Below are 25,696 nucleotides of genomic sequence, written 5' to 3'. Positions count from 1 at the left end.
ATACATCTCACCTACTTGGCACCCACAGCAAATTCTTTTACACCTTGGTTGAAGCTTATTGCTTGCAACTTTTTGTTCGGCTGGTGGGATACTCTTCTTGAGCTCCAGGGCTTTGATGGTTGTATCTACGCTAAGACTTTAACAGTGTGCCGAGTCAGAGAAGCTCACCTGCTTAGAGAAGATAGTGCAAGACCTCATAGAGAAACAGGAAGATCAAGACGCATACTCCAATATCATTGCTCAGGGCTGTAGACAGAATACGAAGCAAGCGATATGACCTACGCGGATGCTACAGCAATGCTTACTATCCACTAGATGGTTGTGTGTATGTACATAGTGCAAAGGCAATAATTGTATTGCAAGAAGGCATCATAGATTCTGGAACACTTTTCGGCAAATGTACTAGATCTAGGAATGTTCAAAATTTAAAAGGTCTGGCTAGTGTGTAGGCCAGGACAAAGTACTGTGCTCAATACCAACTCTAAACAACTTTGAGAATGTTCCAACATAATGTAACCGCTGGAGCGGGGCGCTCCAGCAGGACGGATCAGGTCGGGAGTGCCGGGGGTCCTGGCTCGTAGTCAGTAGTCCTGTGGCATGTCGTAGTCAGTCCTCAATAGATAGAGCCGCCTCCTCCCGCCATAGAGGTTTGGCCTGGGTTTCCCTTGCAGTCCATGCCTGATCCACCACAAGTAACGACCACACTGTACGTCAAGATATTGCAGGACATTGTAACCCTTGATTGCCAACCGGGTGACATTGCAAATGGGCATCGCAAAGACAAGCTCAGACAGTGGATGACCATTATTTTAGAAAGATGGTGACTTCCTTCAATGATTTATCTGCCAAATATCATAGTTTGCAAGACATACATATGTTCGACAGAATTAGATTTGTTCTGCAATTTCTTATCCCTCACTGTCATTATGCCGAGGTTAAGTTATGACCTTATCTTTGGATATGATCTGTGTAAATTTGATTTGATTTTGCCAAAACTATCTATTCAAAGCATCTCCAAGCTGATTTCATGATGAAGTTGGGGATTATTGGACTGATTATGGAAGATGGGATGGTTATCAATCTGATCGAGGATATCATCAAAAATGTCAGGATTGACACGTAGCTTCATCCGGAATAGGTCAGGGTGATGCTGAGTGAATTGGTCAAGAAGCTGGATCTGTGGTGCCCACATAGAAGGCTCATCAGGAATATGGAGAACACGGGCCGTCTGCACCTCATCCCAAAGAGCAGTAAGAGAGCCGATAATACTAGCAAATTCTTCATGAATCAGAATCAAGCTGTCTGATGAGCCCGAGCTGTCAGATGAGCCCGAACCGTCAGATGTCTCAGACATAGGGGAGGGTGGGGAGGGGGTCCTAATAACACTGTCCTCAGAGATAGAGGAGCCATCAGATGAACTAAGATCTCCTTCTGCTACAGCATGTTCAACCCAGGCCCTTGTAACATCCAAAGTAGTAGTGTCTATCTGGTTGAGTAGTTCTTGACGGCGAGACTGGCGAGGCATAGCAGTGGGTGTGTTGTTATCGCATTATCTCACGTTATCTTGCGTCTGATCTGATCTAACCGAGTTTCAAGCGGAGTTTGGATTTTATGCGGTGTGCATGTCTGCCACCTGCGCTGTGCCACGCAATGAGCACACCACCGCTGGCGCCATGCATCAAGGCCCACATCACACATCTCTTCTTGACCTGCTCACTCCACACACCTCATGTTATTGTGTCCCATCCAGAGGCAGACCCAGTCCCACAGCACCCCAAGATATCTACTTCCCCTCACTTTCCCACTTATCCAATGCTGATGCTGCACTCTTGTCTTCTTCTCGACCGTCTCGATCATGTCATACCTCTTCCACGCTGTCTTGAAGTCCAGCACGAGCTCCTTGTGGTCCTTACTCTCGGGGTACTTCACAATTGTGCTGCCGCCATTCAGGTACTTGGCCATACCCTTGGGGTACTTCACAATCGTGCCACCCCCGTTCAGGTACTTGGCCATACCCTCGAGAACGTTCCCCCCTGACTTCCATCAGGTCATACATGTCCGCACAGGCCATGTAAAACTCCCAGAGAGTGAACTCAGGGTTATGTGTCAAATCAATGCCTTCATTCTGGAAGACACGTCCAATCTTGTACACGCAGTCCACCTCGGCCTTGTCCTGCTCTGAGTTGGTGCGTATTGTCGTCTTTTGACCTTCCTGGTGCATATTCACGTCTTTTGGCCTTCTTATCTGATGCTAATCATGCTGCGGCCCTGTCCCACTTTCAGATTTTGCATTTTGATGGGGTATATTAAGTACCCACCCTTGGAGGAAGGCATCGCATGGAGTCCTGCCGGTTCATTTTTGTATTATTCTACCAGTTGTTTGCTAGCTACGAAATATACAAACCTTGTGCTTTTTTTTGTGCGTGCATGCGTCTAACCCTAACCTTAGTATTGGGACTTCGAGAATTTGAAGCGTTTGAACCGCCAAGTATTTTGAACGGAGTTTAAAATAAAACATTTCAAGCAATTTCAAAACAACTTTCAGAACGGTTCTGAATCGTTTCAAAATGGTTCTGAATCGTTTCAAAATGGTTCTGAATCGTTTCAAAACGTTTCAGAACCGTTTCAGGGCGTTTAAAATTTAACTTTGAATACCATTCCTGTCACACACCGTGTCCTCTTGCCCTTGTGAAATTTCTTGCCTAGGTCGGTTCACAAGTTGGACGTATGTACTATATCCGCTTACGAATCATTTGCGATAAGAACCTGATGTTCAGCGCCTAACGAACATAAAAGACACGCCTCTGCAGCTAGACGCCTGCAGTCCCTCCACTAAACCCTACTCAACTGTCACATGTCAACCTCTAGTAAAATGGCGTCTCCGGCGTCACCACTCACTCTAGTGACAGAGAAAACACGCATCACACAAGTGTCACAAACGCATCACGATTTCATCTCTGTAGTTGCAGTTTCGGCCAACACCCAGCGTATGGTCACCAGTTCAAAGGACAAGACGCTTTGTCTGTCGGATTTGTCGACAAAGAAAGTATTGAAACGTCTCGGTAGGCCATTCCAGTGACATGTGTCTGGATTGGCGGTATCAGCGAGACGGCAAATTCATAGCAAGCTGTGATATCACTGGAGGGATCATTCCCTGGAACGGAAAATCTGGAGCTTGTCTCATTAATGATCATATGGCCGGGGAGCCGCGTTTACTAAAACCAAGTTTCACTCCCAACATTGAAACCGGGCTGGTTCACCACTGCCCAAAATGGGTTCACTGTCCATACCAATGAATCTGTCGCTCTTCAACTCATCACAGCCCACCAGTCCAGTGACGGTCCATATATCACTGGACTTTTCTGCTGATGGAAAAATTTTGGCGAGTGCGGGTCACCGTATGGTGAAGTTTTGGTGCACATCTACGTGGAAGGAAAAAGATGCGTTCCCTCTTGATGCAGTTGGCTACTGCGTTCGGTATTCGTCGTCTGGCGAACGTCTTGCCATCGCGACAGAGAACAATATCTGCATTTACAATCCAGCAACCAGGCAGCGCATCAAAACGCTCGAGGGCCACTCAGGTGGCACATTCGCGCTCACGTGGATGCTCCAAGGAACATACCTTCTCTCAGGGGGCGGTAAACACGATCCTACCGTTCGGGTGTGGGATGCATTGAAGGGGGACGAGATCAACGCCTTCCATGGTCACACTGACAAGATCAACGCCATTGCTGTCAATGATTCCAGCACCATCATCACTTCCGCATCTTGTGACGGCAGCGTCCGCTTCTGGCCATTCCCGAAATCCAACATACTCGAGGTCATCCGCCGCGGCGCTTTGTGTCAAATGCTCCAGCGAAGGCGATGACCGGAAGGTATCACAGTGGGTACTACCCTCGACGGGACTGATGTCGGTATGTTCCTGTTGATTTCTCATAATTTCGTCACCTCATTTCGCGGATTTTAGACGAAGACTCAAGTGAAAAGTAGTCAAAAGGCATGTTCTCATTATTGACTCTCATAACGCAATTCGAGCATACCACAGTCCTATACCCACATCCTCACCATGGACGAGACCGCCTACACTGTATGCACAACGGGGGGGAAGTTATCTACGGCTTTGGAGATATTCACACGACAAATCAAGGCAGATTCCAAGCAACTACAGTCTGCTTTGGACACCGCTTCGATTGTTTATGCACGCATACGTGATTGGGAGTGCGCGCTTAAAGATGCAATTCAGGTGAGTTACTACTGACTAACACTGAAGCCCCTTAAGATATACTAACATTGGATCGTGACATAGTCCATTAGCATTCAAAAGTCGTTCATAGGCTATATATCCAAGGGCATTGCCCACTACGGAATGGGGCAAATTCGGGAAGCGAATATTGCATTTGATCTCGCGTCGAGGTTTCGCGGCTGGAAATTCAGCTCATCATCTTCTTTTTTTAATCAGGGTGAGTTCCGTTTTGATTACATACTCCGTGCTTCATTCACGATTTTCAGGCTATTGCAATATTCAACTACAAATGCACACTGAAGAAGCAATCATGTCTGTTAGTGACTATGGCCGAGGATTCTCTCGATGCCGATCTTCTTGCTTGTAAAGTCGTGCTAGTGAGCATCATTTCCGGTTGGTGTTTTGAATCTGAGACTAAGTGTTCTGCACTTCGTGCATTAGACATACTTCTACGCCGAAATGGCACTCGCTGCCTCGAAGGGCAACTTTCGCGACAAAGCCATCGAGTACATCAATACCGCTATCGAAATCGCTAATAGCTGTTCCCTTCAAACAATTGACTTGTCTGTGTACACAGAATTCGTCGTGGTACGTTGATACAATACACGACTCAACATGATGGGTACTCAACCGCGCTTTTTGCAGATTTTCGGGTGGGACCTCAAGTCATTGTGGCACACCATAAATATATATAAACGTTGAAAACACGGAGGTCATGCAATTATATCACATTCCTTGTATTTCTTTGCACTTGCATCGCGTACAGGCTCATAACATGAATGCAGATTGAAGACTCTTCAATGCTTACACACCACGAGTCCCTCCCCACTACCCACTACGTGCTCTTTACTGTCAATTAGTTGAAGCCCAGCGTCTGCTGCTTTCGATATAGTTAACACCTTCTATTTGTATGGTAAATGTATGGCAACGAAGTATTCAGTGACTCGCATCTACGCAAAACTCCTGCTCTCACGAAAACATTCAACATCTCCCGCACCCCAAAACATGTTGGTATTACACTCATCCAGGATATACGTGCATGTTAATGTACTGCATCATTAAATGTACATTTCCTATCTCCTATGCCACACCATGGGCGGGAGCGGCGCAAATCAACTATAACAATGAAAATGAAACACCATCAGAACCCAAGGAGGGGGAGAGAGAACAGATGAAAGATATAAACGACACTCAATTCCACCCCGTAATCCTCTTCACAAGTGCCTCCAACCTCACAAATGCCTCCAACCTCAAAAAAGCCCTCTTCCCAACCTCAGCAGCGATTTCTCCTCCAACGCCGCCTATCATACCCGCCTGGTGTACAATTACGAACCTCTTCGTCCTGCGCATGCTCTTTACTACTGTTTCTATATCCCATGAGAATATCATTTGGAGATCGATAAGTTCAACTCTGGCACTGCGTAAGGAGGGATGGATGAATGGTACTCGCGAGGGTGGTGACGAGTTGAGGAAGCGGAGGGTGGATTCGCAGTGGTAGTCAGGAGTGCCCCATGTTAGGAGAGTTAGATCGGATTCTGGGATGAGGATTTCGACGCGGGAAAGAAGTCATCGATTGGGACTTGTTTGACTGTGGGTAGAATTAATACATGCATACAGGGAGGTGGGAAAGGATAACGTACCTGGAGAACGATAGAAGACTTTGGGCTCCACGAATATGGCTGGGTCGGGATCGCGGATGGCTAAGAGGAGGCCTTTGTATTGGATTGTGGAGGGGGGGATTACAACCTAGTGGTGCATGAGTTCATTTAAAGATTTCGTCGTGAAATCAGCAGTACGATGGGACAGGACATACCTTGAGACCAGATGCACCCATGAAGAATCCTTCAGGGCTCTGAATAGTATAGCCCGCCAATAGACAAGTGGCCACCTGAACGGTAGCGAAACTTTGCAGCCTCGTTCACAAGCTAAGTTGACGGGTTGAAACGTTAATCATGAAGTTTGAAATTTGAAATTCGGATGAAGTAAAACGAACCTGATCAAATGCGGGGAATATATAGTCAGCGAACAGAATATCTGATTGCAGTATGCCCCATCGACGCGAGGCCAATTCCGAAGCATGCAATACCTTGCTTTGTCGATGGGGTATTGAAGACGTGTTTGTATACCTGCAGCACGATCGGTTATGCATACGACGTGGTATACGATTTAGAGCGTACCAAATTCTTCTACTAGGCCCTGTTCGATAGTAGGTGAAGACAAATGACGTACGCAGTCATAGTAATAATGCATACCATGGTCGCCTTGTGACGCATCCTTTGCAGGTGCACTGCCGACGTTGCTGTCAGCACACCTTCCGTACAGAGAGAACTTCAAGTAAGCAGAAAAGACGCGACCGATGAGGCCTAGGCCGAGAGGTGCCAGTGACCGCCCGCAGATGGCTCGATGACAATGGTGCTCGCTGTCATCTGCCGAGACTTGTACAACACCTCCTACTGGTAGTGTTCCAGTTGAAACATGTACGCTGTCGAAAATACCTGTGCGAAGATCATTCTCGTCACATCCCGAGTCACTGTGAGTCACGTCTTTATTCTCTACCATCAAATTGGCAAACACCATCGATTTCATCAAGTCCTTCGATCTTTGGAACTACAGGACTCTCGGAATCCTCACAAGTTGCTATCATCCTAGTGCTACTTTTCGCTAGCCGTTTCTGAACCCCGTCCACCCGCGAAGGACTCCCAACGCGCCCGCAAGGCCCTAGGAGCCAAGCAATCCAAAGTTCTCAATACAGGCGCGGCATGTATCGCTTACGACAGCTTGCTTACAGGAATTTAATTCTGACCAAGGACGGCTTTGGGACTATGTATGCTGATGCTCTCGGAGATTTGTAGGAGATCCTTCCTAGTAAACGAATGCTCAACATCGCCTGGTAAAACAGTATGACGAGAGCCACAGACGTTAATATGTGCTCAAGCCGATGCACATGAGAAGAACAGACCGTAAACTGGGATGGTGGATGTTTAGTTTGGAGGAAGTTGGGAGCCTGTCGTCTTAGCCGTTTACTACTAAGGTGTGCATTCCATGTCTTATTATCATGTTTTAGATGAAGCGCCCAGCCAGCCTTATTGAATCTCGCTCTGCTCATCTAACACAGGTTTAATGACATCTTTCGATAGTTTTATTAGCACTGAGACAGTGCAAGATCACGTCACCGAGATTCATGTATCGGGTTTGAAAAGCGCCTTTCAAGTCCAAATTCCAGAGAACGGGCCATCCGATCAGTCCAAGATCCTATTGATGGTCACAAGATTTGAAGTTCTTGCCAGCGCGTACTTTGTCACAATCGCTGATGATCACAAAATATGTAAGCAGAAGTGTAGAGGCATCTTGCGTTCTCGAATTCGTTGATGGTATAGGTTAGTCACCCTTCCGAATGACAGATTGCGATGATAATCGTTGGGTACTACCTATGAAAACCTCCTGACCATGATTTATAGCTAATAGAAGTCGCGGCGGGCACTGGTTATGTTGTACGATTCATAACTCGATCGTAGATGAATATTTGTATGAACGGACCTCCACCAATGCATCAGGGCCATCCGTCTGTCAATTGCTCGCTGGTGCATTGAATCTCAAGTCTTGCGATTGACATGGGAGTACTCTTTCAAGCAACAAAACACAAAGGCTCTCAGATTCGACTACAAACACATTTACGGAGAACGTCGCATATACTAATGTTACAACGAGGTCACTCACTGTTGACCAGAACTCGTACAGTCAGTCAGGTCCATGGCAGAGAGACGCTAAAACTCACTAAATAGACCTAGGATTCAGTTTTTTTTTTTTTTTTTTTTTTTTTTTTTTTTTTTTTTTTCCAGTTTTTTGTCCATTGAGAGGAATACTCTATGTAGGACAGTGCTTTCTAATCTATAGGACCCCCGGTGTCCTTTGGTCTCTGAAGTCGCGAATGCCCTGATGTGGGGCGTGCCCCCATCAGTCCGCCGTTCCCGCCGGCCGTTTTAGACGCGCCCTTCATGTGATGAGATGAGATATAATTCTGCGTTTGTGATGATATAGTGCTTGTGGTGATGGTACGCTTATCTCGTCCGCTTTCGCGGAGTAACAGGAATCTAGTGGAGCGTGTTTTGAGGGAGAAGATGTTAGTGTTCCGTTGTGATCTATTCTCCATATCTCCGAGGCGCCTTTCAAGGTGCGGCTGGTTTCCATGTGTACGAGGTGTTAGGTTGGTGATGGTTATGAGGTATACTGTAGGATTATGGTGTTTGTAGAGTAGTCTTGGGTATATGTTGATGCTGGTGGTTGCTACATTTGTTTGTGCGATGTGGGGTGTTACATTGAGTGCGTTGAGTGTGTTATCTTATTTCTACAGGGTGGGTCAGGTCTTGCGTTTTTTGGACATGGGTACTTCACCGAAAGTGTTCTTGAGGCGTTTGGTTTCGTTGACATATTTGACTAAATGAGCAATGGCTTCTGCGCTTGTTAGGAGAAAGGGTATGGATGATGCGTCTCGGCCGAGTTCGTTTTGTAGCATGTGTCTTTGTTTCTGATAATGAGGGCATTCTAGCAGATAGTGGTGAACGGTTTCTTCTGTGTCTGGGCAGTGGGGGCAATGCGGGTTTTCGGTTTTGTTGATTCGGTGGAGATGGCGGTTTAATGGGATATGTTGAGAGCGGAGGGTCATGAGGAGTCCTGTGAGACGCTTTGGGAAGTTAGCAGTTAGTTTGATGAACGCTCGGTTGATAACATTTGGGTCTATTTGTTGAAAACGTGCGTATCTAGGAGACTTGGTCCATAGTCTCGTCCATCTTGTGTGAGTTTCTTGGTGATGTGCCTGCTTTAACGCTGATATACTGAGAGGGAGTGATCCATGGCGCAGGTAAGTTGGAAGGTCTTCGCGTGGGCTGTTGTTGTCGCTGCTTGTCGCTGCTTTCTTTGCTTCGATGTCGGCCATCTCGTTTCCGTGAATGTCTTCATGTCCTGGTGACCACCGGAGAGTGACGTCAAAGTTGGGGTATGTTCTTGCTAGTTTGCGCATTTCTCTGACGAAACAGTTTGCGATGTATGAGCCAGGGCGTGCTCGCGAGTTCTCTCCTGATTTAAGCGCTGCTTGATTGTCGATGGAAATTGATAGCGGGAAGGTTAGATTTGGTTCTGTTGAGATTAGTTTCGCTGCTAATGTTAATCCTACCTCTTCCGCTTCGTAGACTGTGTGTTCGTCTTCGTTACCTAGGTGAAATCTTAGGATTCTGGGTCTTGCGCCTGCTCTGAATAATATGGCTGCCGCGCCTATGTTTTTCTTATATCCAGATCCGTCGCAATAGACCTGGATCTCGTCCTCTAAGTTCGCGTGTTCTTCTATGGCCTTCTTTCTTTCTGATATTTGGGTTTTGTAGGGGCATGGTGAGGACGGCGCTATTGTCGTTGGTTTGAGTGATTCTATCTCGTCTGGGTTGATAGCAAAGAGATGTGTGAGTCTGTGGAGCGAGGAGCGGTGAGACGTTACGTAGCGTCCTGCAGCGCGTCTGACTGGTCCGTGTAGCGGATGAGTTTTTGGGAGTGCGGATATGCGGACGATGGCTCTGTGGCAGAAATTCTGGAGGAGTAGGGTAATTGGGAGGACGTTAGCGTGGACTTCTAGTAGGTCAGTGGCGGTACTTCTCATTGCTCCCGTTATTGCTAAGAGTGCGATTCGTTGGACTGATGTTAGTCGCTTTGCTGTTCCTAGGGAGCCTTTCTGGGGTGTGTCTGAGCCGTCTCTGAATGCCGGGGAGAACCAAAGGTCGGCTGCGTATATCATCTTGGGTATGGCGACTGCTTGATATAGTTGGCGCATGAGATGGGTCGGTATTCCTTTGGCCATCGTTGAGAGTCTTCGGATTTGAAGTACGTACGCCGTTCCTTTCGCTACTGCGTTATCTATTTGGGCTTTCCAGCGTAGCTCCTGGTCTAGAATGACTCCGAGGAATTTGTGGGTGGGGGAGGGCCGTATCGTTATATCTTGGAGTGTCATGTTCGGGCGTTCTTTGTTCCTGTTCATTGAAAAATCTATTAGTGCGAATTTGCTGGTTTCGAAGCGGGAGTTGTGATTTCTGGACCATTCGAAGCCTCCTCCGTCTCGTTCTAACATGTCCTTGAGGATTCGGTGCGTCGTTTCGAAGTCCTTGCCTATTGCTATGAATGCCGTATCGTCTACAAAAGCCAGAGTTAGTTCTTTGAGCGCCTGCCTTCCCGTTCTGGGCTTGGCTACTTCTACAAGGTCAGAGTTATAAATTATATAGAGTATCATGGATAGGGGGTCCCCTTGGCCTATACCGTTATTGATGGGGATCCATTCAGATGTGTAGTCGTCGAATCTTAGTTGCGTTTTCCTGTTAGTTAGTAGTCGTTCCGTGAAGTCGATTAACTGTCGTGGTAGTCTGCGCTTTTTCATGTTGTGTAGTAGGCGTTTTGTTACTGCGTTCGGGAAAGCTCCTTCGATGTCGAGAAATAATACTGATGCTACTTTCTTTGTTCTCCAGGCGTTGCGGATTGTTTCTTCGAGTAGATGGAGGGAGTCGGAGGTTGATCGTCCCGGGCGACCGCCGAAGTGCGTGTTGGGGAGGAGTTGGTGTCGTTCGAGTAGGAAGGTCATTTGCTCTGCTACTACTGCTGTTAGTAGCTTACCCGTTGTATTAAGTAGTGCTATGGGTCTATATGCCTTGGGGGTGGTGTAGCTTGGCTTGCCTGGTTTGCGTAGAACTACCGTCGTGAACTGTCTCCAAGGGTCGTAATATGTTCCATGCGAGAAGACTCCGTTGAAGAGGTGTACGAGGTATGGGGTTAGGGTTTCGGAGCAGCGCTTGAACACGATGTTGCAGATGCCGTCTGGTCCTGGAGCTTTGAATCCGCTGAGGTTCGTTATGGCTTTGGTGATTTGGTCCTTGGTAAATGGGGTGTGTCTTGCTATTGGATCTGGGTAGGCGTAGTCAGTCGGTACATTGTCTGTTAGCGGAGGTAATGGGAATAGGGCTTGGGCTATCATTTGGCTCTTCTCTTCGTTCGTGCTTGCTGTGGTAGTCGTTCCGTCGGGGTTTGCTTTCGTTAAGGTGGGGATTCTTGTTTTTCCTCCGTCGTTTGGGGTCGATGTGACGTAGCGGTTGGCGGTCCAGATATCGTTGCCCTCGATGTCCTCTAGCCAGTCTTGCCAGTGTTGCTTCTTGGTTTCTTGGATAAGGTTCGCGTATTCGTTCTTCGTCTTCTTCAGTTCTTCGTGGACTTCGTGGTGGGAGAGGCTTCTCATCTGATAGGCGGTGCGGTGTAGTTTCATTACTTTTTTGCGTAGTTTGCTGAGGTCTTTGGTCCACCATCGTTTTGAGTGCGGGCAGGGTTTGGAGTTGGGTACGTGTTTCTTCATAGCTTGTGTTATACTACGGGTGATGAGTTCTGCGGTGAGTTGAAATTCCTCGTCAGACGCCAGAGGTAGCGGGGGGTGATTTGCGAGAGAGTTGCTTAGCGTTGTGTTGAATTCCTCCCAATCTACTTCTCTCCAGTTCTTGCGTGGTTCCGCGTGTGTTTTCGGGATGTTCATGTCGAGAACGAGTTGGATTGGTATATGGTCGGTCTTGGGTCCTCTCAGTTCTGGGGCTGTGGTACATGAGATGATCGCGTCGAGGAGGTGTTCCGTTCCGAAGGAGTTGTCTGGTCTGGTCCAGTTTTTCGTGCTTGAGGATTGAAGGGTCGGGAGGCCTAGCGGGAGCAGTTGTAGCATTCCATAGTCGGCGAGTAAGTTGATGAGCGGTTGGGATGTGTTGTAGTTGAAGAGGTGGCGGTTGCGGATTTCTTCCCAGAGGGGATGGTGTCTGTTGAAGTCGCCTAACCATAGCATGTGGTCTTCGGTGGTTGGGCGGAGGGTTGCGATGTTTTGTTCTAGGTAGGCGTCCATGGCTGCGAGTGTGTCTTGCTTCTCACCGTCGTTGTATATGTTGAAGATGGTACATTTGCCGAGCGGGCTGGTGAGTTGTAGTAGAACTATGTCTGATGATGGGAAGTTGATCTGGGTCCAGGAGTTAGTATCTAGCTTGGCGTTGATTAATGTTACCGCTCGTGATCGTTTCTGAGGTTGTGTGTAGTGGTGCGAAGGGTAGAGAACGTGCCATCTGTGGTTGGCCCTTGTGTTGCGTAAGAAGTTGATGTACGGTTCTTGAATAACGATGATGTCCCATTCCATGATCTTGGGGCCGTTGAGGAGGGCTTCTTGTGCGGCCATCGAAGCGTTTAAGTTTTGCTGCCATATTCGTAGACTTCCGTTATTTATGTTGTTGGTGGGTTCTTCAGGCATCCCAGCCGGAGGTGTCTATGTTGAGCTCGTTGGATTCTTCTAATGGGAGATGGGCGAAAGGGTTGGTGAATGGCGGTGGTGTGTAGTTTTGGGGGATTTGCGATCGGCGTCTGGGGGGGTGTTTTTGATGATCTAGGGTAGATTGGGTAAAGCGGGTTAGTGGGCGGGTGGAGAACTTCGATTGTGTGTTTGATGAGGGCGGGGGGCGGGGCGGGAGGGAGATGGCGGCGGTTTGTATTTGCTGGGGGTGCGCTATCTGGGTCCATGGGATTTCGGTAGGGTAGTAGGGCATTCTATTTTCTGGGTAGCTATCGTTAAGGATTTCGAGGCGTCGTTTGAACTCTGGACATTTGCGGCTCCAGCTGGTGTGTTGGTCGTTGTTGCAGTTGGAGCAGAATTCGGTCTTGAGGGCGTGGCATTCTGAGGTCCGGTGTTGAGCGCCGCAAGTTCCGCATGTGTCTGAGGCCGCTTTGCAGTTTCTGGCTATGTGGCCGAAGTTTTGACATTTGGCGCATCTCATTGGTTCTTTCTTGTCTTTGCGTATGGTGAAGCGTTCGTTTTGGATGCAGAGTCCTTTCTTGATGATGTCGTTGGCCGTTGGAGCGTTTATTGCTTGTAGGATGGCGAAGGCTTTCTGTTGAACTTGGGTGCGTCTGTTGACCGGTTTGATCCATTTGATGTTGATGAGGGAGTTTTCTGGGAGGTCGTTTTCTTTCTCGGTCGTTCTGAGGAACTGTTCGTTTTCAATCTGTATGCGGATAGGTAAGTATTCAATGACTATTGGGAAAGCGCTACTGCGGAACGATACTGTTGGGCCTAACTTGCTGGTGAGTGCTTTGCTGTTGATCGGTTTCCTGATCCATGTCGCTAGGGCTTCATTGTCTAGTTCCACTAGGAGGCCTCCGTTGCGGAAGGTGGTCACAGATCGGACGTCTCCTTGTGGGGATGAGTCGTCTTTGATGTTGGCTAGGGCGTCCTTGATCAGTTTGACAACGTCTGTGTGGGTGGTTTCTGGCGTGAAGACGTTTCCTCCCGGAAGGGGGTCGAGGATGATTTGGCAGGCTCGTAACGCTGCTCTTGCTACTGCTTTATCTATTGATGGTGGGAGATTGGCTGCAGTAACTGAGCTGTATGAGGGTTGCTGGGGTTGTTGTTGTTGTTGCTGAATGGAGGGTGGTGTGTTGGCGTTCTGAGATGTGTTGGCGTTGGATGTTAGCTGCTGGGATAACTCGTTGATGCGTTCCTGGGCCTTGGTGAGGTTTGGTTCGAAGGATTTCAGTGTTTTGCTGCAGTTGTTCATGGATTCGTGTAGGGCGTCTGCTGCTTCTTCAAAGCGCTCTGCTGCTGTCGCCGTATCGTCTCTTTTCTCTTCTATTTCCCTTTCCATCTTTGCCTTTAATCTTTCTGCTTCTTTCAGCGTGTTGTCTAGTCCTTCCGATGTTGATAAGATCTTTGCTACGTGCGGGGCAATTGCTGCTATGACATGTTCTGCGATTCTGGGAGAGAGGTTGTTAGTGATTTGGTTAGTTATATTTTCCGCTATTTCGTTTGCTTCGTGCTTTTTCATTATGTACGCTACCGCTCTAATGGCTTCTACTGCCGGTAGGGGAATTGACTTGAGTTGGGTGATATGGAACATTACTGAGATTAAGTGGGTTAGTGTAAATGGTTCGTCGACATGGCACAATAGATTTTTGTTTAGGTATTCTTCTGCATTTTCGATGTTTTTGATGGTACTTGGTAGCGCCTCGATGTCTTCCTGGGAGAGGTTCGATCTCCTGGTTTGACGTGTGGTAGCGATCGTCGCTGAGGGTGAGGTGCTTTCTGTCGGCGTTCCAGTACCTTTGTTGGTGATTTTCTTTGGTATAGTCATTTGCAAGGGTGTTTTATTGGTTTTGGAGTTGGGTGGGGTTTGCTGTGCGCCGTTGGGCGTCTTTTGTCGCCTTAGGGCGCTTTGTTGGTTGGTTTTTCTTCGGGGTCCTAGTCGGGGTGCCACTTGGTATATGACCAAGGTGCGATTAGGATTCAGTTGACAAAGTCCTTCTCGGTCAGAATGCGACCATTGAGCATCTTTCCGAGATGAGTTGGTAGATATCCCATGCCTTTCCTTCTCATCCCGAACAACTTCTTCAGTGGAGGAAGCTGGGATCGCTCGAACATGCATGATGCTCTCGCAGAAGGGCGATTGTGCATCTCGATGAACCCGTCACTGTCAACTACTAAATCCTCTCCCCCCAAATCTGGCGCGTTGAGTCCTAAGAAGCTGCAAGTTTGCAGATACGTGTTGTAATTGGAGAAATAGAGTTGGGCCGCAAAAAGGTTGAGCTGGCAGATGAGCGGTTCTGATGGTGTCAACCGTGGGGCCGAAGGAACACAGTAGAGTCGAAGGTTGTCGCATGCCTGCATCGTTTGTATGATGCGAGGAGTGTAGATGCACAGGTGAACTACCTTGCTCGTGCGGATATCAGGTAGTAGTACGTCCACTTCATTCGGGCTCATGACTACCAGGGTTGGGTGGCCGACGTCACTGGATACAATCCAATTGACGGGCCGCAGATAATCATCCACTTCTTGGATGCCAGGGATAGTCCCCACCGTACGAGCGAAGTCGCGGGTGACTAAAATATTGTGTGCCCACTGATCGCGCTCATCAAATTCAGCAGTAGTGTCGACAAGGCTGGATAGCACTTGAATGAACGCGGGAGAATCCGCGACAATTTGACCAGACTCCACGAATTGACGAACGTCTACGTGCACGCTCTGGGCTGCAGGTTTCACCTTGGGCGGTCTTTCCACTTGACGTTCTCTCTCTACTTCATGAATTACCTCCCTTTCTTGTTCCTCGTCCATCCTCCTCTCGGGAGCTGATAAAATTCCGAGCTCCTCGCACTTCTCTTGGATGTCTGGATCGAAAACCTGGGATACCTCTGAAGAACTGCGTGGTGCGTACAATTCCTCTAATGAACGTTCTTCTGGCTGCAACCAGGCTGACTTCAGGGTAGAAATCGAAGTGGTAGGAGCGTGAGAGAATTGAGACCATGCGGAATGTCGTCTATTGAAATCCGATCGCTGTTGGATCCAGGATAATGTACGCATCTCAATATCATTGCAAGTTTCGAGCATCGCCCAGTGCAAGATATCTGACACATCAACACCGTCGGTATCAGCTTTCTGAGTTGTCAAACGAATGCTCCGGTCAACTTCAGCTGGAGCTAAGAACGTCACTGATTGCCCATTGCCCAGCTTGCGCATTCGCATGCATCCTTCGCCAAGGGTTAATATCAAGACCGATATGCACGAGCTCTGGAATCACGAACCTTGCACTAGGCGGTCTTTCGTGACTTTGGGGCCAAGCGTCACAGCAGCTCGGAAACCGTAAGGCAGCTTGACATCTGTTCCCCTCGTATGGGCGTCGTCCAAATATACCACGCATTGGTCAAGCTGCTGTGCGAAGGGAGACGACACAAGGGACTCGACTGTCCCATCTAGACTGACAACAACGAGTTCATCGTCGTCATTCACGAAGACTGCAGCTTGGGCGCTGGGCGTGGCTCGAAGCCATGCTTCGGCCAACTCCTGATTCCTCAATTCCAGCATCTGCGCTCCCACGTCTAGGAGCACGCGGACCTCGGGGGTCTGTGCGACGAGAGAATCAATGAAGTCATGCACCTTTTGGCCGGGTGGTATGCATTTGTAGGAATTGTTTTCTGGGCGCAGAAGAAAGGCTAGGACTCGGGCATTTGTGCTGCGTTGGTAGTCAAGGTCGTGCTGCACAATTGAGCTCGGTAGTAGATATCGATTGTCGTTTGTACCAGAAAAGCCGGTTGTGAGATGACTCTTTTCTTGAGCGAGGTCCCATCCGGAGCAGGTGAGTTTACTGGGGAATCCCTTGGCTTCCTTGGGGAAAACAACTCGAGACAGGTAGAAATCTACGACTGCCTTGTTGGATGCGAACAGTTGCTGAAGGTCGCTGAGTTGGTCTGCAGATTCTGTGTTGATTCCGCTAAGGTGCCGTAGACTTTCTGGGACGGACTGAAGTCCAAGTACCCAGGATTCATACTCGAGGGCGGGATTATCCTGCTTCAGCAGGAGCTCGAAGCATAACATCAGCTGCTGGAGCGTGAGGCCCGCATAGTAGTATGACATGCACGTGAGGGTGACAGCAACGTCCGGATGGCCAAACTCTGCTCGCAGAGAGGGCATGTCTTTAGCGCGGAATGGAACGGCTAACATCGTTCGATTGGGGGCGAGACCATAGTCCACGCGCCAGCGACGTTCTTTAAGGGCGTACACCAAGATACCACATGCCAGTAGTCCACGCAAGACTAGAAGGCCGGGCCAGACGGTGGTATGTCTATAGCGCTCCTCCACCAAGCTGATATAAGTGTTGGATATATTTTCAGTTGCAATAAACTGGTGGACTGCTTGTTTGACGCAGAGAGGTGCTTGGTCGAAGCTGATGTTTTCAAGCGCCCCGCTAATGACATCCTGTGCGATCCATTGGACTAATTTTTCACCTGCTGTGGGGTGCAAAACTCGAATGAAGGGGAACACTCCGTGCGGGTGAATAGACACTTCCGAGTGAGAGGGAAATTCGCTCTTGAGCCGAGTGGCGTGCTTTGCGACAAGACTCAAAAGTTGTTGCGTAGTTGTCCACCTGTCGGGATGACCCTGAAGCGACCTTTGGAGGCCGATGGTGTACACCAGTTGGTAGCGAACGTGCAAAATTTCATCGCTTTCGTCCAGAATGTCGCGTGTATGATTATCCAGCCACAGCTGAGTCTGCAGTATATCTTCAGCAGCTTCAGACTGAGGGAGCAGCTGAGAGTCAACAGCCATCAACTGGAACGACAGAATATGATCTGGTTGCACGACCAAGATGCCCTTGGTGTCCATGCATTCCTGCATCAGGTCACGATATATTTGCACCTTTGATGAGTCGATGGAAAGAGCGCGGGAGAATGGAATATAGAAAATACGCCTCTGTGCAAGGCCGCTTAGTCGTTCAACCAGGAGCTGGAACATCTGAACAGACAACGACTTGAGCACGATTACTCGGACCAGTTTGTGGCCGTCAGAAAGTGCGGCTGCTGCGAGAGGAACAATCACGTAGGATTTCCCTTCGCCCATGTTCAGTTGGAGAGAAGTATTTCCCCCCCTGCAGGGCGACATCATCTCCCGCGCAACCTTCATTTGGACAGGCCGTGCCAAGAACTGACTTTCAATCTGCAACACTTGTCATCAATAATCGTGGACGAATAACATCTCTCTGAAACATACCTGTATTAAAAGCCAATCAGGGTACAGATCGTACCTGTCCGAATCACATAAACACAACAGTGCCATACCAACCACATATATACGAAGGAAAAGATGAAACATGTCCAATATAGGGTCTACGACCCCAAAGGACTCATTCTGATGTAAAAAAACTGAATAAAAAATAAATAAAGGGTACAGCTCCGAATCAGACCGCTCGCATTCTTTATTCTCCAATTCCTTGAAGAACTCGCCCCAGTTTTTGCTAGCGGCAAACATAAATAGTCTTCGCGAGCGTTGCAGTTGCAAAAGCATCTGCGACAGGCGGACAAGAGCCGCACGCCACGTCTTCCCCAAACAACTTCCTGATGCAGAAGCCATGCGAGTGAAGAGGAGATTTGGCGTGACTCGAGGCCACAACCCAGCATTATACAACGCATTCTCGGTAACAGAGACAGGGGAGAGGACGTGTACGATAGATGCAAGTGCATCTTGGAATTGCCGCCTATGAAGAGAATGGTACTCCAGCAATACTTCCGTCGTGTACGGCGCAGAATCTGGTAAAGCAACAGGCTTTTCTTCGCAGAACACCGATCTGCTCCGGTCAAGATCATTGGCGTAGTTACGGCGGAACTTGTTACTTCCTCGGTCGCGAAAGTCGTTGATAAGTTGTTGCAACCTCGCTGTGACTATGGCGTCTGGAGATACTAAATCTCTCCAATCGGAATTGGGCAGAACATGGGAAGACCAATTCATGCATATAACAGGCGGGTTTCTAGCGAAGAGGTAATTAGCATCAACGGACGGTGTTGGTGGAGCGACATCCGAGTCTTTAGAATGGAAATCAAGATCATATTGCGAGGGTAGTTTCGACGGAGGATGAGTGGCATAGAACCGGTTGAGGGTATCTTGCAGGACATCCAAGTGTTGCTTCAGACAACGGTTTGCCCAACAGCTGCGATATACTGGGCGAAGTTTCTCCGGCAGTTCATTGAGGTCGTAGCAGTTCACTTGCAGCGTAGTCAGTGCCGGAGGATCTTTGCACGGCCAAGCGTCCTGAACTTTGTTGAGAATGAGATGCTTTTCAGAGCGACACCTATCTTCAAACGCTGAATGACGACGCCTCCCAACAGCCTGTTCATCTTCCCAGCTGCTTGCAGGTAGGTATCTCTCCTGGCTGGTTTCATAATCTTTGACACACGAACCGATGATGGTGTCCAACATCGCACTGGAAGGCATGAAATTATCCGAGAGATCATATGAAGCGAACTCCGGTGGGTCACCCAGGGTGCGAATTTCGGGAATTGTGGCGAAGGCTAGGAGTGTCGGGACGAGTGCATGCTCATCCAACAAGCCATATGATACTGAAGCCAGGGTGAAGACGAGCTTGAATGTGTCCTCCTTCGTAGCAATACGACAGCGGTCGTACGCTGAAAGGAAGATGTCATGAAATGGCCGAAGCCAGTGTCTGGAGTATCGCAGGCTGAGCGACGGTTCACCAATACCCTGGACATTCTTCCACCGAGTAAACAGACCGAGGATATCCTGTTGCACCGGAAGCTTGCTTGGCCACTGGTGTGTCATGAAGGCGGTGTGAAATGCCATCTCTTCTGCATTTTTATCGGGTACATCACGCGAAGCATAGATGACATCTGCGTCACCGAGCAGAAGTCGAAGAGAAAACTGGTCAGGGTAGACCACAGAGGCACGGATGGATGCGCGCTCGAGAAGGTGGTTGGTGAATGGCGGAAGATCAAATGTGAGATGAAGGTCTGAAGATCCTGCTGAAAAAGTTGAAAGCTGCACGCCATAGTCCATAATAGATTTCGCAGCTGGGTGAAAACCGTGGTGTTGTGCGAGGGATGCAAGACATGACCATGAAACTTTCTGCATCTTCTGAAGATGTGCGGGATACCAGACGCGCATGGTTGACAATGAACTGATCTCGCGCAAAATATCAGTATCGCGAGGGTGAAGCTTCATGAAAGACCGGCAAGCCGCAGAATGCATGAGATGCAACGCCTCCTCTGTCCCTGTTCGACCCGTCAGAGGATCAGGGAGACAGCCACTGGTAATAGCATGGAGGAGCGCTTGATAAAGCTTGTTCGTCAGACCCACAAGCCCAGTGAGACAGCATAGATCTGTATCAACCCTGTACAAGTGGTACGCCACTCGGGCGCCTTCAGCAATAATGGTAACCCGGACGTGATGCTTATCAACGGCGTATGAGACGCGACCGTCTGGGATGATGACTGTGCGGGGATGCTCGTCTGTGATTTGCGACTTCGGACGCATGACGAGTTGATTGACTAATCCCAACATCGTTCCAGTAGACTGGTTATCATCAACGACCATGTTGCGCATGTTACGGGACTGCATTTCCCCATCCTCGTCGATGAAGAATTCCAGACCATATCGAGGTAAATAAGCCGTCAACGAGTGAGTGTTACCGGAACCTTTGTTGCATGTGACCACGATGTAGCAGGCATCCTCCAGAGGACGCATCCTCTTGGAGATCATGTCCCACGTGTGGCTACGTACGTCGACAAGAGTGGCACCGCCGGCATTCTGCAGTGTCGAGGGGCCCGAAACAGCAAATCGCAGGACCCAATTTTCAAGTGAAGACTGCCACGCATGTTCCGCTGGCCGGATCTCTGTTTCGTTTGTGTCCAGGTTGAGCCAATGAGTATGGCCGTCTATCAAGGTCTTCGGTAGGTCCCCCACAAATTTATGGCTCGGAATGAGTTGAAGGATAGGCGAGCCTTGTTCGACATGCTTCGCGCGGATGATGAGATCGTTTGAGTCACGGAGGGCGAAAGATACCTTCATTGGAAGGTGAGTGTATTATTTTAGCTGCTGAATGATAACAATAAGGGTGACTAACCTGATGGTCGTGGGGGTTCCCGCGTGTTGCATACTCCATTCCAGGAATATCAGCTGGAACAATGTCCAAAACTTGCTGCAATTAATGAGTCAGCGTGCGTTAACAGAGTCGCAACTTTCAAAAGCTAACATCACCGAAAATTGCCTGGTAGGTGGGATGTTGCACTATAATCGACGGAAGCCTACCCAGCGACTTCCCATCAACAAGCAAACACCCATCAATTAAGTTATAGTGTACGGCTTGCGGTAATTGAGAACAGGAAGGCGCAGTCTGCGTCACAAGCCAACGAGAACTCGGAGCCGGCAGGGCCCTCCAAGGAGTTCCTCGTCTGTAGCTGCCCCATATTTCTGCCACCGCACAATCGAGACCCTCCCTGTGAATCTCTGCATATTGACGAACAGCATCTTCTAGTGCGTGACAACATCTCCTGTCTCGCTCTAGCAGTAGCTTGGAATGTTGTGACAGATTGCCCAGTTGGTTTGGAGTATTGTCGTAAATCATGGCCGCACAGTACGCAAATATCTTGATATCGTCATTTGATATCAAGAGTAGCGAAGGATTTTCGTCAACATCAAAGGTGCTCCGACAGATGGCAGCCATATCACGAAGACGTCCTTGCAAATCCCGACTGGCCATCTCATCGTCGCTGGCTTGCACTTTCCGTGAGAGCTGACCCAGCAATGTAAAGGTTGCTGTTCGTATCCTTCGAAGCAACAAATATCCCAGATTTTTGATACTCTCTTCCTGTGTCGAGGACAAGACACGGCACACAATCATGATGACGGTGCTTATCGTGATACCTTCCAACCAATTTTCTTCAACGCTTGCCATCAAGAACTCCAGCTCTCCGAGCAGTGCGCTAAGGAAGGATATGCTGTTTAGTTCCTCGTGCCATGGAAGGCCCTCGTTAGACGAACATGGGCCAACCTGTGAAACGGCTTGCGCTAATAACAGATGGACTTCCTCGCATCGAAAATTGAGTGTCCTCGCACGGAGTTCACGTAGCACATTCATCCATTGCAGTAGTGGTCCGCTCCGTAAAGTTCCGAAAGCGATGAATTCGTGAATGGTCATATCCTTGTGACAATCCGCCTGATTGGCGATGACCTCGTTTGAGGTATGTGGCGTTCCTGCAAGGTACCGTTGCAAATCATAGTACGGTCCCTTGGGAAGAAGGAAAGTGCACAGTTTGCTGGAATCCCAGTGCAACGGCGCGTTGGCTATCCATGCTTCTGTGGTTATATCAAAAGGCTGAAATACGAGACCGTTGTTCACACAGATGCAGTCGGCTACCGTGGGAATATTTTGGTAATGGTAATGGCATGCAGCGAAGGGTTTGGCGTCTGACGCCAAAGTCAGCCTTTGCCTTGGATGGCATTTGCGGTATGGCTGTAAGGCGTCATAATTCGGCAGGGTGATAAAGGGAGGAGTGGACAAAATTTGTTCTGGAGCGCAGATGTCGACGAGGATATGGAATGTCATAGATCTCCACATGTCGAACGCAGTTGGGCATGCTAGCTCGAATACAACCACGATTGCCTCTTGTTCATGCCGCGGTAGCGGCCACTCGTGAACTGTAATGTTCAGGGATCGCATCTGCTCCTCCAGGCAACATTTGGAACACCACCGAACGTGGTACTCATACCCCCAGGAGTTGACACGGTACTCATGTGATAAGCTTGCTGCGCTTGTCTGGAGGGAAGCATACCTCTCGTTGAGGGTCCGAAGCTCAACCAACTTCTTCTCCCGCTCTTCCCGAGCATCCGCCTCGATTTTCAGCTTCAAACTCTGCAACATGGATGACTGGTAAAAATACTGCACTTCGAACGACTTGTCATCGTTGGTGGACGAGAACACCGACAGACAGTTGGAAGCCTGGCAATGACGCGCTTCCAAGTAGGCGCGCAACTGCTTCAAACGATCAAGGGCTGAAGATTTTCGGATCAGGAGATTCTTCCAAAGGGTCATTGGGACTTCGGGGGGATATTTTGCTAGGAGTGGGATTTGCTTAACAACGATCTTATCCATGGCTACCCAGAGCTCGAAAAGAGTGAGAAGCATTATTGACGTATTCTCCGGGTTTCCCTGGTAAGCTTCCAGTGCCCGCGAGGAGTATGCGGAGGCACATGCCTCAATCGAGATGCATGCGGAATCGATGCTCTGATATGAAACACGCGCCACCCAGTCATCGATCCCTGATCTAATGATCATCTCAAAGTCTATCAGGGAAAGGGATGGTTCTGCAGCATGAGCAGCTATCAGGAAGCTAGCATCAGCGTCAAGGAAATCATCGATTGTCCCACGTGCGCGGTGGCTGGGGTTGAATGGGGCTGATGGGTAAGGCGAATGCTGGTTCAGCAAAGCTTGGTGTATGTACTCTCGACTCGTGTTCAAGGAGAGGTGAGTATCCTGCAAGATCGAGAGGGCCTCGGGAGCCCAAGGTGGTGAGGTCTGCTGCACGTCTTGAACAGATCTCCATCTTTCCTCTAAGATACTCTTAACGTCACTCGTGACGTTAACGACCGTCTGTGATAACTCTAGAGGAGCAGAGGTTCCAAGCTTGAAAAGACGGCGTGCAATCTTTGCCGATATAAAGTGTAGGATGTCATTCGACAAGTTGTAGTTGATGGCAAGGGCCGTGACTCTAGCCATCAAGAACAGCATGAATGATTTATATGCCGTTCGTCCGAGAGCATTGCGCTCCAGAGTCGTCTGTAAAGCAACACGAATGACAAGCCAAAGCGGAGACCGCCTCCACGGCAATTTCGTGTTGTTCCACAGCACGTCATCTCCGATGCGCTTGCGGATGCGAGGAACATCAGCGATACTCCCGAGGCCACGAAGTATACCGGTCAGGAGTTCGGTGATATACCGGGGGTGAGTTGTGTCCCTCTCTTCGGGAACAGTGGAATCAGCTTTTCTGCGCGTCGCTGCCGCATCAAGGACATCTTGATCCATGCAAACGAGAAAATTCGCCAGCTCGGCGGAAAAGGTAGCGTCATTGGCAATCGTGTTTGGGACCGTGATAGCAGGTCCAGGATACGAACAGATCAGCTTTCCCTGTGCGCCCATCACTGCGGCGGGGTCAGGAGAGATCTCGAATGATTCAAATATGGTCTCAGATTCAAGTTTTCTCATGACCACCGCAGCATTTTGCGCGCGAATCATAAATACCAGGACATCTTAAAATGATACTCAGCACGGGGGGGAAATGTAAATGAGATGAAAATAACAGACCTTCGTCGTCCATGGCATTGATCTGAGATTCAACTTCCTTTAGAGACATTACGCTGAATCTGATTGAATCTTGGAGGTTCTGAAGCATTTTAAAGCTGCTCGCCCAAAGCTGTTGCTTATCGGACGGCAGCTGGTCATTGAAAGCTTGAGCAGCATCCAAGACCGCCTGAGATAAGGCCAAGTCGTTCTGAAGGGTATGGTCGCTCGCTTGCGGCAATTTGAGAGGACAAAAAACATGATTGATGATATATTCCAGACCAGAATGGTCCGTTGGGAGCTCAGACATGATGTTAGGATGAAAGAAGAGTGCAGTGACGGTGAAATTCAGCCAGGTTAATAAGGCTTCCCTAAGCGCTCGTTCTCCAAAGTCGCAGAAGCATCAACACGCTGTAGAAGGTGTGCCATCGATACGATAATTGAGGCTGTACACGGGCATTTGCTCGAAAAACAACTCATCTCTCAAACAAGATCATGCCTGCAGGCACGAAGGTTTGATGCACCGCGGAAATTAACCTATTATGGAATCTGCTTATCAAAGTGCGTCAACTTCTGTACGATTTGGCACTCACTAGTTTTGGATATGATTCAGCTTCGACATTCCTCAATCAACCCTCCGTCCAAGTGATAGACTCCGTAACATCGGTATTGGACCTTCCTCCAAACCTCTCCACTGCGCCTCGCATAATTTCATGGACCAAAGTAAACAGCGAGATTAGATTCATTAAGCGCCACTTTTGGTCTAGACCTGATAAGGCTGCCTCGTAACCGTCCAAATATCGTATGCGTCCTTCTGCGTCAGATCTTGTGTACATACGTTGGTGCAGCACCTTGTGAACTGTCACGAGAGCACGCAACACAGTAGCAGAGGTTTTGTTCTTCCGCATAAGATCCCATTCTGAGTGATGTGCTGATTACTGTGCGTAGAATGATAAGGTAGTCTGTGATTGGCCGATGTATAAGGACGACCATACATGTTACCATTAATGGTGTCCGTTATGTATACGCTGCGCAATGACGGCACGTCTAGTCAACTTGGACCAACCAACGTACACGATTGGGGTGTTGGATCCGTAGGATGGGAAATGAAGCCTTGAGTGCGGATACAGAACGATTCAGAACCCTGGATATACAAACGAATTTATGATTCACTGACTCGAAGACAAAGACCAAAGAAGTCTCTGACACGAGGCATGTCCCCTGCTATTGGATGCTGAGGACTACAACGCGCCCACGTAGGATACAAGTAGCAGCCTGAGATAGCAATACTGGCGAAAGTGCCATCCTCGCAGATCCGAGAAAGTGATATCCAGATGAATTCAATTCGTTACTGATGTGCATTACTGCAGCTGATCATAACTGACTGATCCTAAGCGCACACTCATGTGAAATCCAGATCATCCATGCACTCACCATGCCACCCCTGCTAGATAACTAGAGAGTTGATCCAACACTTCACACACCATTCGGTGAGATCATTGCTAAAGCACACACTGACGGATGAAGTAAAGTTCATCAATGATATCAGTGTCCGTGTTTCCGCTGCGGCGTGGCATAGATGTGGGACATCATGACGTATAAGAGAAATGTGCCCTTGAGCCTGATGGAAGACAACGTCAGCAATCTCAGATGAAGTTCACACCTGGAGGCATGCTAAACGATTTTGATTCACCTTGAAACACACGGAGGCTCTAGTCCTCTACAGGCAGGCCCTAATAGAAGGAAGACGGTCGTTCCTGCTGTATTAGGCACAGCCTCCACAGCTGCTAAGTTGTGT

At 48.7% G+C, this 25,696-nt stretch overlaps 5 protein-coding genes across 5 annotated transcripts; 2 read left to right on the top strand and 3 right to left on the bottom strand.

Moving 5' to 3' along the window:
• Positions 1 to 1,003: 1,003 nt before the first annotated feature.
• Positions 1,004 to 1,525, bottom strand: DFJ58DRAFT_734520 (uncharacterized protein; the record flags this gene model as incomplete). Its single annotated transcript, XM_041386497.1, has 1 exon — positions 1,004 to 1,525. One exon carries the CDS (start codon positions 1,523 to 1,525, stop codon positions 1,004 to 1,006), a length of 522 nt encoding a protein of 173 aa, XP_041237459.1.
• A 125-nt stretch (positions 1,526 to 1,650) lies between these two features.
• DFJ58DRAFT_734519 (uncharacterized protein) lies at positions 1,651 to 2,182 on the top strand (the record flags this gene model as incomplete). The annotated part of the gene is made up of 2 exons (XM_041386496.1): positions 1,651 to 2,001; positions 2,048 to 2,182. The coding sequence occupies 2 exons, from the start codon at positions 1,651 to 1,653 to the stop codon at positions 2,180 to 2,182; spliced, it is 486 nt and encodes a 161-aa protein (XP_041237458.1).
• A 3,252-nt stretch (positions 2,183 to 5,434) lies between these two features.
• Positions 5,435 to 6,077, bottom strand: DFJ58DRAFT_734516 (uncharacterized protein; the record flags this gene model as incomplete). The annotated part of the gene is made up of 3 exons (XM_041386495.1): positions 5,435 to 5,778; positions 5,884 to 5,989; positions 6,057 to 6,077. The coding sequence occupies 3 exons, from the start codon at positions 6,075 to 6,077 to the stop codon at positions 5,435 to 5,437; spliced, it is 471 nt and encodes a 156-aa protein (XP_041237457.1).
• Positions 6,078 to 13,784: 7,707 nt separating this feature from the next.
• DFJ58DRAFT_816631 (uncharacterized protein) lies at positions 13,785 to 14,561 on the top strand. The gene has a single exon (XM_041391757.1). The coding sequence runs from the start codon at positions 13,841 to 13,843 to the stop codon at positions 14,327 to 14,329; it is 489 nt and encodes a 162-aa protein (XP_041237456.1). The 5' UTR covers positions 13,785 to 13,840; the 3' UTR covers positions 14,330 to 14,561.
• Positions 14,562 to 24,367, bottom strand: DFJ58DRAFT_863227 (uncharacterized protein). The gene is made up of 6 exons (XM_041394097.1): positions 23,923 to 24,367; positions 20,815 to 23,867; positions 20,686 to 20,760; positions 17,823 to 20,624; positions 15,860 to 17,768; positions 14,562 to 15,805 (listed from the first exon to the last, which is right to left on the bottom strand). The coding sequence occupies exons 1-6, from the start codon at positions 24,206 to 24,208 to the stop codon at positions 14,568 to 14,570; spliced, it is 9,363 nt and encodes a 3,120-aa protein (XP_041237455.1). The 5' UTR covers positions 24,209 to 24,367; the 3' UTR covers positions 14,562 to 14,567.
• Positions 24,368 to 25,696: the final 1,329 nt, after the last annotated feature.

This window comes from Suillus subalutaceus, assembly GCF_016647625.1.
Source record: "Suillus subalutaceus strain FC151 chromosome Unknown DFJ58scaffold_179, whole genome shotgun sequence".
Classification (NCBI taxonomy): Eukaryota; Fungi; Basidiomycota; class Agaricomycetes; order Boletales; family Suillaceae; genus Suillus; species Suillus subalutaceus.
This window is presented reverse-complemented; position numbering and strand designations above follow the sequence as displayed.